Below are 13,661 nucleotides of genomic sequence, written 5' to 3'. Positions count from 1 at the left end.
CTGGAATGTAAATCTAAAGAGATTATCCAGTGGCTAGAAAGATGGGAGACAAAAAAGAAAAAATAAGCAAAAAGAATAAGTGAAAAGACATGGAAAATAGAGAAAAAGGTCTAGCAAATTTAATCAGAATTCCATAAGGATAATAGAAACATAAGTTAAGAGGTAATATTTAAGGTGATAATGACTGAAACCCTTCTCAGAATTATTCAAAGATATATATCCTAACATACAGGGAGTCCAGCAAATCACAGACAGGACACATAAAAAGCAATTCACATCTAGATTCACCAAAATGAAACTAAAAATCCACATTCATATACACACAAAAGATCTTAAGCCACAGAAGGGACAAGCAAGAAGACTAGAAACAAAACAAAATAAAGCAAAATGCAAAACAAAACCCAAAACACTGTAGAGAATAGACATTGGCAACAGACTGACCACTATGTTTACAACAGAAATAATGAAAACTATAAGATGGTGGAATAAAACCTTAAGTGGAGTGAGAGAAAATAATTGTCAGCCTAGAACTGCACACCCAGCAAAACTGTATTCAAGTGCAAGGATAAAATAGAGACATTTCCAAACAGACCTGAGAGTTTACCACCAGTAGACCCTCACTAAAGGTGATTGTAAAGGATTTTCCTTAAGAAGGAAAAATGTAATCCCAGACAGATTTGAGATGCAAAAAAGGCTGATTATGAAAGATTCTGATAAGTATGTGCATAAATCAAAATAATAGTTGACTGCAAAAAATTAGAACAATAATAGTGATGTCTACCTTGTGAGGGAAAAGAACAGCAATTTAGAGAGCTAAAATATTGGATAACAATGGCTTTGAATTTGGCAGTGGGTGGTCCATGTTAAAGAACCTTGTTTTATTTACAAGAGCGTTAAATTTATAAAATATTTAGATTGTAAGTTAGTATACATGTTTTATTATAAAGGTAAAATTGTACGAATAACTTCCAAGACATAGAGGGGAGAAACTAGAAAAAGAAAACATAATTTAGTCAATTCTAAAAGTGTAGGGGAAAAAAAAAAAACCCAAACAAAAAACAGAAGAACCAGGACAAGTAGATAAGTAGAAAGCACATATAAGATGGTAGAAATTAAGTCCAAATATATCCATTATCACAATAAATAGAAAACGGCTAAACTTCTTAGTTAAGATTGTCAGGCGGTATTTTTTTTTTTAAAGTAACTCGCTTTATGTTGATTTTAGAAAACACACCCCAAACCATAAGGAACAAAAATGTTAAAAGTTCAAGTGTGGAAAAAAATTTGTAGTAAACCCCCAGGAAAATGTAGCCCACAAAAATACCAATAAAAAAAGAATTTAGAAAGAATGTCTTCAGCATTTGACTTCTGTCCTTCCCTTTATTTTTAAATAGGGACAGGCTCGATTTATTTTCTTCTGTTGAGAGATGAGTAGGATTAGGATGTTTCTTGATCATTTAAGACTTTTTCTGTATGGTATACATTTCTTCAGTTTCTTAGAGGACAAGTTTTTCCGTATTTACTTTTGGGATTTTTTCATGACAGAACAGAGTAACTAAAAATATTTCTTTAGCCACATATATAAACCCATGTTTTATTTTTGGACATTAGTTATCACACTATGGCATAGGTTTTGCTGTATTAGCAAAACTAACAAGAAAACTGCTATAGCTATATTAACATCAAACTAAAGACTTTCTAAGGAAAAAAATTGGTAGAGGTAAAGAAGAAAGCTATATAATAAAACGATTTATTAAGAAGATGTAACTCTAAACTTTTATGCAGCTAATTATAAACTCTCAAAATTATAAAAATTGACTGAACTACAGAAAAAAATAGAAAGACCCAATACATTAGTGGGAGATTTTAATATATCTCTGTCAGTAATTAACAGATGAAGCAGATAAAAAATCAAGGATATAGATGATTTGAACATAATTAATAGGCTTGATCTAATGAACAGTTATAGATTACATCCAATAATTCAAAAATATTGAATCTAAGCACATATGAAATATTTATTAAAATTGGCTACATGGAGACTATAAAATTCTCCTCAATAAATTTCAGAGAATTGATATCAAACAAATCTTATTTTTGAATCAAAATGTAACCAATTTAAAAATTAATAGCAACAAGATAATTGGGAAATACCACACATTTAAACAACATATGGGTTAAGGAATCAAAATGCAAATTCAAAAGCATTAGAAATGAGAGATAATAAAGCATTATATTTCAAAACATTGGAGGCAGGCAAAGTAGTATTAGAAGAAAATACAATTATTTAAATACATTAGTAAAGAAGACTAAATAGTGAATTAAAAACACAAGAATAGCAGAATAAGCCCCCAAAACATATAGGAAAGAGAATAAATAATTTAAAACAAACACCTCCCACAAAGAAAAACTAATGAATTAGAAAATAAACATATAAAAAGAATCCACAAAGGTAAAAGTTTGTGCTTTGAAAAAATTAATAAAATTGACAAGCCTGTGGCAATATTTGTCAAGAGAAAAATGAGAAATGCGTTATAAATAATATTAAGAATTAAAACAGGGACATTATGGAATAGAATTGTTTATGCTGAATAGATAAAAATATGTGTGTATTATATACATTTTAAAGTCAATGAATCTGGAAATCTAGAAAATAAAATAATTTATTTGAAAAATGCAGTTTACTAAAACTGACTCAAAAAGAAATAGAAAATATAAATAACCCTATAATCATTAAATACGTCAAATTAATAGTTTAAATTTTTCCCACAAAGATAACATCAGAATAAGGTGATTTTTACCAATACAGTTATTCAGATATTTAAGGGGCAAGTAATTTAAATCCTATACGAACTATCAGTGGTTAGAAAAAGAGAATATTCTCCAAGTATTTTGCAGCTAGCATAACTTTGACACTAAAATAAGGTAAGGACATTATAAAGTGGAAAAAGGCGATTTCACTTGTGATCACTGAAGAAGAAAAAAAGCAAAACAAAATATTAACAAACAAAATTTAGCACCATCCAGCACTGTACTAAAAAGAAAATACATTATGACCACGTTGTTTATTATCTCATGAATGCCCGGTTCATTTAATATTGGAAATTTTATTAATGTAGCATCACTTCAGCATCATTGAAAGGAAATATACAATCTTCTTAACAGCTGCAGAGGAGATAGTTAATAGAATTTACTATCTGTCTCTAATTTAAAACCAAAAACTTTTACAAACTAGGAATAGAAGAAAAATTGACTTGATAAAGACATCTGCAAAAATATTAAAATATGACAAATATCATACTTGATGGGGAAATGTATGGAACATCAGGAACAACCAAGCATATCCAACTTCTGTGAAGACTGAAACTTATACTATTTTAGGGGCTCTGATTCATGAGTGTTAGCATTTACTGACCTGTTGATATCACCTCTTCTTATTTTTTGCAGCTCCACACCTAGTCTTCTTTTCTTTTCTTTTTCAACCCTTTAACACCTCTGTAACCAATATTCCTTGCCTTAACTTCCCGTTGGTTGAACTATCTCAAAACTCAAGCTTCAGAACTACAAATAAGAAATTATGTATTAAAATTAATATGAGGAAAAATGCACAAAGAATATTGGAGACTTAGAGATTTAGGTCTTTCTATTCTGAGATCTTTTAAAACAATTTATTGGAAATGCTTCCCAATTTCACTAGGCTTCCCTTTCTATACCTAGAATACTCTGCAAATCCTAATAACTCCTGGAACTCACAGGGGCCTGTGCAAATGAGGGCCTAAGTTTTATTTGCTTCTTGAGGACCTAAGCTATATGTTTTAGAGACGTAAACTAGTGCAATAAGATGAAAACTTAAAGTTCAAAAATTTGAATAAAAAGGTGATATAATTGTTCACGTCAAAATCCCCAAATAATCAACAGACATATTTTTTGGAATTAATATGAAAGCTTAGCTAGCTTGCTGTTTTAAAACAATGTATAAAATTAAATTGCATGTCTATCCTTTGGAAATGATTAAAAAGATGATTTAAAAGACATCATTACAGTGCAACCCCCACTGCCCCCAACCAACCAACCAACCAAAGCAAGCACCACCTAGGATTATATCTTGCAATAAATGATCAAGAACTTTATGTAGAAAATATAGAATTTTATTGAGGCCAAGATGTGAGTATTGCTTGAGTCCAGGAGTTCCTGGGCAACATAATGTGACCCTGTCTCCACCAAAAAAAAAAAAAAAATTATTGAAAGTCACTGGCAAGAAATACTATGTTCATGGATAGGATGATTCTGGCTTTTAAAGAAGTCATTTTTTTCTCTATTATTATCATTGCATAATTGTAAACCTGCTTTTCTTTCTCCATTCTTTGTTTATAGGGAGTTGAACTTGTCAAATTAATGTCTACAGTGATATGTATGAAGCAAAGGGAAGAAGAATTCTTGCTAACCATCAGACCTTTTACAAACAGGATGCAGGTAATGCATAAGAGATACTATATTTTCTTACTTTTTTTAGGTTAATAGGTTTGGTCCATTTCAGCCACTAATTTTGATTCTTGATTCAGTGTCATTGATATTATATTTTAGATAATCCTTTTAGTTTCCATATTTATCCATACTCACATCATTGTAAATTATAGCATAATTTTAAATGCCTTCATAAATTATTTTTTTCCCACTATTAGGGACCCATTACATTTATGCTAGGAAAACTTAGAAATGTGTTGTCTTTGCTATTATTTATTTCTTATTTTACTAAGGTAACCCCACACCATTAGGATTGAGGCACATGTGCTCACTTTAAAGCTGCTAGTATTGTTCCTAAGAAGTTGCACAAGCCTGGGCTTTTAACTGAAGACAAACTTTTCACTGACATATAAAAAACTACAAATGCTCTGGTAATGGTAAGAATGATTCTGTATTAGTTCTCTGTTGCTGCTGTAACAACTTACCACAAACTTAGTGGCTTAAAACAGTACAAATGTACTATCTTCCACTTAGTTCTGTAGGTTCAGAAGTCTGATACAGGTCTCACTGGGTTAAAATCTAGGTGGTGGCAAGGTTTCATTCCTTTCTATAGACTTTAGAGGAGATTCTGTTTCCTTCCCTTTCCAGCTTCTGAAGGCTGTCTGAATTCCTTGACTCCTGTTGCTTTTACTCCATCTTTAAAACAAGTAACAGAGGGTTCAGTCTTCCTCACATCACATCATTCCAACCTCTTCTGCCTCCCTCTTCAACCATTATGTTGGATTATATTATATTGGATCCTGGATAATCCAGGATCATCTCCCTTTCTCAAGGTTCTTAATCACATTTGCAATGTTCCTTTTGCCACCTAAGGTAATGTTCACAGGTTCTAGGCATTGGGACATGAACATCTGGCCAGGAATGTGGGCAAGCTCTCTAACTTCCTGTCCCCTTCCCCTGCTTACTTTACTGTGGCCACATTACCACCCACCCTCCAGACTTGGTGCTCACTTACTCTTCTCTTGGAGTAGAACACTTTCACCGAGAGATTCTTATGGCTTACTCCAATACTTTGTTCATATCTCTGCCCAGAGGTCCTGCCATGACCACTACACCTAAAATCTATCCTGTGCTTTCTAATCTTACCATGTATTGTTTTTCTTCATAACACTTCCCACTCCTCTGTGGCTCCAATTCCAAAAAGTAAGCTCCCTTAGGGTAGAAACTTGGCCAGCTTTTTTCCCCTGTGTTACTCAGGATCTAGCTCAGTGTCTGGTACATAAGAGCTATGATGCATGAATGAATCAATTTTTAAATTTCATCCCTTAACATCACATTTTTTTCAGTAAGCTGGATCACAGTGAAATCTCTATAATTTGAATTATGAGTTGAATTCAAATTGAAGTATGATATCTATGGCCATTGTACTTTGTTATTTCACTGAGAGTGCTATTTGAGTAGCCAGATTTACAACTGACATCAGTAAGTAATACTCAATGTGATATATTAAGTATCCTTCTGTAAATACCCTACTATTGATTGTATTCTTTTGCAGTAGGGATTGATAATAGTGATGAAGACAATTAGCATCATCTTTGCTAGCATTTATGGACAACTTGCTATGTGCCATTAGTAAGTTCTTTACATTATTTAATCTTCTCACTCCATGAGGTCATAAAGTACACATTTACTCTTTTGTCTGCCCAAGAAAAGTATCCCCCTTACACAACGCTTCTTTTAGGAAACTGCTTCTCTCCATTCCCACCAAGTGGTTTTGGGAACAGCCCAAGCACAATCCTTTGGCCTCTTGGCTATCAGGTTGGATATATGAACCAGTCTGGACCAATCAGAATCCTTTAGTGGGAATCCAATAGTTAACACGTAATCCATATCAAGCCAGAGTTCTTCCTCTCAGTTTTTGGATTTATTATGGGAAGAGAGAGTTTCTTTTCCTCTCGGGTCCAAAAACGGCAAGGATATGGCCCGGAGCTGCTTGTGGTCTGTGGCGAAGTGGACAGAGGAAATGGATCAGGGACAGGAGTCAGATGTCCTGACTTATACAGTACGTGGTCTCATTTTCTCCATTTTATATATGAACAAACATGTCTCAGAGCTGTTATTTTCCACAGGACAAATACCTCGTAAATAGCTAGTGAATGGTAGGGGATTTTACCCCACATCAGCCTGCTTTCATTATCTATATTTTCTTTAACTTCGCTGTATGCTCTGACATCCTAGCCACTTACTCTTTCCATACTTCCTGCTTTCTGAAAACACACAGCAAGGAAATGCACACTCTGTATTTCTAAAAAGGTGTTTCTTGGACAGTTGTTGCTCATCTGTATATCTTGTACTTGAATATGTTTACTTGAGGATCTAGGGCTGGAATGACAAATAGGCCCCATCTTTCATGTTAATTCCAGGAGAATAAAGGTGGCTACCTACAGCTTTGTGTTGAGAAGGATTCTGAGGCTTCATCTGGCCTAGCAGAAAAGGAGGAAAGTGAAATAAGAATATGAGCTATTAAATTTGCTCAAAATGTTTGATAATTCAGATTGCCTTTTGGAAATACAGAGTTATACTTTTCAGCATCCAGGAAGTGTTGAACCAAGGACTCTTGTTTTTCAGCTCAAAAAATATTTTGTTAGCCAGGGACTCAACTTGTGTACCAAACCAAATTCCTCAACAGTCTTTTCACTATGGAATGATGACATCTTCTAATGAACATCTTCCTCTGCAAAATGCCCAGACAGTTCTATGCTACAATGATAGGAACAGCAACATGACCTGAATTTAGATTCTGAAACTGAATGTCATTTATTGGGACCACTCTTTTTCGGTGAGAGAGATTCTAAATCACAGCCACCCTGAGAAAATTGTCATGCACTGGTATTGTTGAACATTTTCTAACAATCAGATTGGGCCTCACATTTTGTTGGTTGGAAGTTCTATTTCTTCATCTTTGGTCCAAGTTACTTAGCAATGACCAATCAAACTATGTGCCCACCATATTGTTTTGCATGTTTGACTGGAACATTGACAGATTAATAGGAAGGGTAAATAGCAGAGCACAACTGCGGGGGCCCAGTGTGGGGCAGCAGGATTGACTGCTCTGGACTTTGTTGTGTTTGCTCAGAGGAAGCCGCAGCAAAAGCCTGCTGGGATGAGGTGACCTGGGTCATGGGCATTTGTTTTTTGTCTCTATAGAAAACAATTGTCTTCTCAATGGAAGATGGCTTTTTTCTGAATCTACATGGTTCCACCAATGAGGAAGCATTTGCCATTCCAGGGTGCTTGCTAAAACTCAGACATACAAATAAAAAGGCCACACAAAAGTTCAAATTTACTGTATTTTTCAGAGAATCCTTTGACTTATGTTAACCAGGAGAGAAGCCTAACTTTGGAAAATTTATCTTGAGGGTCTCTAAACCTTCGTCTATTTACTGCTAATTCCCAATATTTGATGTTTAGAATTTTATGAAATTTCAAAATCCAGCTACTTTTCCTTCCCCCACAGTTCATGAAGGCAGAACCCATGAACATATAGCACTGTTGATTTTGTAAACCCTGGCTTTGGTAAAAATTTATTTTGATTTCAAAATTGCTCTACTCTGAATTGATATGAATTAAATACATTAATAATATAGGGAAATCTACTTTGGGTAAGAGTTAATTAATCAAAAGTGGTGGCTTGATTTAAAAGCCAGAGCTATGCTTCTGGTTGATAGATTTATTTGAGCATGACTAATTTTATATTTACAAACTTATCATCATTCTTTAGAAAAAGGTTTACTTTTACTAAAAGACTCCAAAGGGTTCCACATGGATTTTTGATGAATTATTCTTGATCATTTTTGGTGTATTTTATACACCCACATGCACACACACATACACATATATACATACATGTATACATACATACAGGCATACATAGAGACAGAGAGAGATCAAGAATATATATTCAATCAGCCAGACTCTCTTCCTGATCTGGTAGGAATGAAGAGGGGGTCAAATGGCACTCTACTATTTTCCGTTTTGGTAATTTTAATTCTTCTTTGTCATGTCTGACTGGTGCTGTTTTCCAACTTTTTCTTCCCCTTCACTTTCTCTTCTCTTTACTCCTTTACTTTTTTGTCCCTGCCTTCCTAGAGCTTAGGTCTTAGGAAAGGCATGAAGGTGTTATTGGTGGTGGTTGTGGAAACCATTTTAGTTTCTGGCTGCCTACTTCAGGTCCTGTTGAGCTTTTTCCACTTCTAAAACTGAAAAACCACCATGGGATGGGGTGGTGGATGGTGGTGTACTCTAAACAATGAACCAAAACCCCGTCAAAACTCAAGGAATAAAAACGTCTCAGTGGCATTACAAACTAAGACTAATCTGAGTATTAAGAAAAATCAAGACATCTGCACTGATATGATATCCTTTTTATTCATTTAAAATTAACCAGTATTTATTATGCACATCCTCTGTGCTACTCAGAAGATAGTTTCTGCCCTCAGGGAACTGAGAGTCTTGGGTTGAGACATGGGGAAAGATAATTATACAAAGAATTACAATATGACATTCCCAATTCCCCATAGTATTAATTATAATACAGGGATTGCGAGTGAGCGCAGGAGACTGGTACCAACTCTATGTTTTCAAGACACTGGAAAATGCATGTGGTTTTGTGACTCTTTATTAGACTAATCTCATTTGCAAGGCATAAAACAAATAACAATTGTCTAGCTGATGCCTGTACTGTAGAAACATGGTAAAACTTGGGAAAGAGCATTGGACTGTAAATTTTGTAGGGCAGAAATTGCACCTGTCACATTCACTGTATGGAGTGAGACTGGCACTCCATGAATATCTTTGGAATTAATGGATAGACGAGAAGCCTGAAGACTGTAGTTGCCACTTATTGGCTGTGTAACTTTTAGCATGGCCTGGGGTCTCTGACTGTCTGTTTCTTCACCTATCAAATGGCTCTGCAATACCTGCCCATGTATTGCCCATGTCACAGTATTATCATAGGATCAAAGCCTATTGGTTTAGCATCCACTATATGGAAGGCACTAATCTTAAGGATTACATGTGTTGACTCCTTTCATCTTCATAACAAAAATAGGAGGCAGGTACTATTATAATTATTATTCCCATTTTACAGATGATTATGTGTCATTATTTTGTCAACTATAAACTTAATCAAAGAAATGGCATTGTAATTATTATTTCTAATATTCTAAAAGGCAAAACCATGCAGATACCCACTATGAAGTTCTGTCTGTCATCTGACTCTGTGTCTGTCTCACAATGCCTTCCTCTGAGATTTATAGCATGATAATATTTTGGGCATCCATTTTAATTAAGGATCTTTGGATGATGCAGAGCTAAAAGCCCTGCAAATCTCCTCCAGAAAGAAAGATATATCTTCATTTTGAATATGTGTGCCCTGGAATTGGAGCCAAAAAGCCACCAGGACCTGCTGCCATGCAAGAGATGAGCTTCTTTTTGACTTGTCTTCTCCATGGGTAAAGGGCCTTTCCCTGCTTCTCTCTGAGTGTGTGTTCCATTCTTTTTTCCCTTCCACATGGCTTCTTCTGTTTCATCATTGTGGTTTGTCTATAATTGCTATGGCCTTTCCATCCCCAGTGCTGTTTTGTGCACTTTTAGTTCTACTCTCACAATTCTTTGGCTTATTTTCCCATCATTCTAAGTGCTGAGGTTGGTCCAGCTAATTTTCTCATGCTCTGCCATATCACAGTTCTTTGGTCAGCTGATGGTCCGAACATCTGGAGCAAGGAGGGCAGGCAATGTCCTGAGCTGTGAGCCTGGTGAGGGCTGTGGCCGAGGTTGTTCTGTCCAACAACTGAATATAAAATATAATTGAGGTATCAATTTTATTGTTTGCTAAATGTACCAAATAGGGCTTTTTATTAAATAGTCTCATATTAAAAGAGAATTTGTGAATAGAGATTTTAAGGCTTGTTTCTAATTTTAAAAATTGAGTTGTGGCTGGGCACGGTGGCTCACGCTTGTAATCCCAGCACTTTGGGAGGCCGAGGCAGGCAGATCATGAGGTCAGGAGATCAAGACCATACTGGCTAACACGGTGAAACCCTGTCTCTATTAAAAACACAAAAAATTAGCCAGGCATGGTGGCGGGCACCTGTAGTCCCAGCTACTCGGGAGGCTGAGGCAGGAGAATGGCATGAACCCGGAAGACAGAGCTTGCAGTGAGCCAAGATCACGCCAGTGCACTCCAGCCTGGATGACAGAGCGAGACTCTGTCTCAAAAAAAAAAAAAAAAATTGAGTTGTATTAAAACTTTTTGTTTTTAACCTGTAGGTAGTGACCTTCAGTTTATAAGAAGAAAAGAGTTTTGAGGTAATGACCGCTCATATTTTAAGTCAAATGGGAAAAGGTAGTGAAGTGAATGTTTAAAGTCTCTGTGTTGTGATCAATTTGCAGCAGGTTATACAATCGATTTCGTGGGTTACTATCTACATTTTTAAGAAAGAGAAATAGATTGGAAAAATAGAGAGGTGAATGTGCTATATACATGGTAAGATGTTTCTTGTTTCCTGATACTTTTATTTCAGTTATATACATTTGGGTATTTATTGGCCATGATGTAAGACGTATTTCTTACCATGGGATGTAGACCAAAAGCTTGTAAGCTACCAGTGTAGAGGTTAAAATCTAGGTTTGGGGTCCTATGACCCTGGGTTCAAATCTTGGCTCTACCACTTAGGGGCTATGTTAGCTTACAACTCCAAACCATAGTTGCCTCTTCAGCAAAGTAGGTTAATATGACTTACCTCATACAATCAAGATACTAAATCAGTGTGAACAAACTGCTTAACATACAACTCAACATAGCTTATTTTTGTTATTTTAAATGAAATTGACCTCTGTTGGCTGTTTAGGTTAAGTATGGGAAGTTTCTGGAAATGCTTTACATCAGCGTTGTGGGTGGGAATTATGAACAAGGATAGAAAGTAGAGGAAAAATACAAAGCGGAGAAAACGTCTCAGACATTTTAATGCCAACAGGAAAATCCATTTCTAGGTCCTTTCATGTGTTCTAGGTGACTTTCAAGTCTCTTTTTCAATGTAACCATGAAACACATTAATATTATATATTGTTATGAACGCACTGATCCAATCCACAGAGATTCTGGGAAGAATGATGGGGACACTGGTAGCCCACAAGTTGAGTAAGGAAATGAAAAGGTGGAGAGTAATCCAGTGAGACACGATCTATTTCACCTCTTTTTTGCTGCACAGCAAATGCCCCAGAACACAGTAGTATAAAACAACAATCGTTTTATTATGCTCATTAATTGTGTGAGTCAGGAATTCAGAGCACAGTAAGGATGACTTGCTTCTGCTCCATGATGTCTGAGGCATTCACTGGACAAACACAAAGGCTGAGGTTGACTCAGATGGCTGGGGACTGGAATGATCTGGAAGCTTCTTCACTCACATGTTTGGCACCTGGGCTGGGGTGATTCGAAGGCTGAATTCAGCTGGAACTGTAAATCAGCACATCTACTCAGGGCCTCTCCGTGTGGTGTGAACCTCCTCGTAATGGCCTCAGGGTATTGGTGCTTCTCACCGGTTGGCTAACATCTCTAAGAACAAGTGTTCCCAAAAGAGAAGTAGGAAGATGCATTGCCTTTAATCACCTAACCTCAGAGATCACATGGCATCACTTCCGTACTCTATTGGTCAAAGCAGTCACAAACCTGCCAAGATTCAAGGGGAGGGGACAAAGATCCTTTCTCTCATTGGGAAGAATCGAGAATTGCATGTAAAAATTAAAAAGGAAGTTTTAAAAGGGTGGTAACAAGCAAAATCTTTAGTTGTGGCCTTTATACCTTCATGTTCTCACCATGAATGAACCACAGACAACTCGGGTAAATAGAGAGAGACCATGAGGAGTCATTTATGTTTAATTGTAAATGGTCTCTTGAGATATCTTCAGAATAGACTGAGCTTCCTAGTGATACCTTGCTTTGGTTAATTCTGAAACAACTTCGTATTTCTTGACTTTTCCCCTCCAAAAGGTAAGGTTAAAAAGCTGCCAGATGTCAGGACCACCAGCCTCAGACAGTGTGAAAGCCTTGAAAAATTAGTGGGGAAAACAGCTTTACCAAACCACAGTTAAAAGTCTCCTCCGCCTCTCCATTCTTTCTGCATTTTGAAGCAGGTTCTATCTCACTAAAAATCTCTTCTTAGGAACACTGGGATGGGAAATAGAAGAATTCTTGGGTTTTAGTCCTGAGTTCATCACTACAGAGTGGCCTGGGCAAAACATTTCGCCTTCAGTATGTTCCATACTCTTTGAGGTCACTTTCAGCATTCAGTGACTCATTTTATGGCTTTCTAAATGGCCGAAATATGTTAATTTTATGAGCAAACTGAGCTATATATAATAACTTTTGTACACATAAGCTGAAAATATGACTTTCGATCTGTCATTTTACCTGTCAAATTAGCACAGATTAAAAACTCAATGTTGGTGAAAGTGCATTAATAAAGGCCTCTCCTACCATGTGGCTGAACACACTATCTAATCGATATGGCTTTTCTGCAGAGCAATTTGACTTGATTTTATGTATCAAATATGTTGAAACATCCATGCCCGTTGATTCCACTTATCCCTTCTGAGAATCTATCTTAAAAACCTAATTAGAGTGGGAGACCAAGATTTCAGTATAAGGATGTTCACTGCTATGTTATTTATAGTTAAGCAATAATGGAAATCACCTATGTTGTCTAATAATAGAAACATTTTATAACTTACAGTGCATACAAATAGTGATATTATGTGGCCAAAAAATCAGATTTTCTTAAAAAAGTATTCGTACACAATAAATTTGCATAAAGTAATTAAAGTCTACATGGAGAAAAACTGGCAGGAACTGCATCAAGATGTCTAGATACAATTATTGGTGATTTGTCCCCATTTGGAGGTCTTTCTGTTTTTCAAAAATCTATAATGAATGTGTATTATTTTTATGATGAGAAAAGAAAATGAATGATATTGATATATGTTTTTACACATCATTTTCTTTTCTTTGTGTTAAAGCCTGCCTCCAAAAAAGAGAGCTGGAAGGTTCATGCCTTCCTGAGTTTAACACTCACAAATACTGTGCCTTCTGCCCTGCCCCTTCCCAAGCTCCCTGCTCCCTTTAACACCAAGTAGAC

General features: G+C 35.8%; 1 protein-coding gene across 4 annotated transcripts in view; it reads left to right on the top strand.

The window, feature by feature from the left end:
* The window catches only part of C10H12orf42 (chromosome 10 C12orf42 homolog), a 190,280-nt gene that overhangs the window by 12,752 nt on the left and 163,867 nt on the right, over positions 1 to 13,661 (top strand). For all 4 annotated transcript variants that reach the window (XM_030821931.1, XM_030821933.1, XM_030821930.1 and 1 more), the window contains exon 2: positions 4,375 to 4,473. In XM_030821931.1, coding sequence (XP_030677791.1) covers positions 4,396 to 4,473 — 78 coding nt within the window. In that variant the 5' untranslated portion in view covers positions 4,375 to 4,395. The remainder of the gene's footprint in view (positions 1 to 4,374; positions 4,474 to 13,661) is intronic.

Source organism: Nomascus leucogenys, chromosome 10, assembly GCF_006542625.1.
Source record: "Nomascus leucogenys isolate Asia chromosome 10, Asia_NLE_v1, whole genome shotgun sequence".
Lineage (NCBI taxonomy): Eukaryota > Metazoa > Chordata > Mammalia > Primates > Hylobatidae > Nomascus > Nomascus leucogenys.
This window is presented reverse-complemented; position numbering and strand designations above follow the sequence as displayed.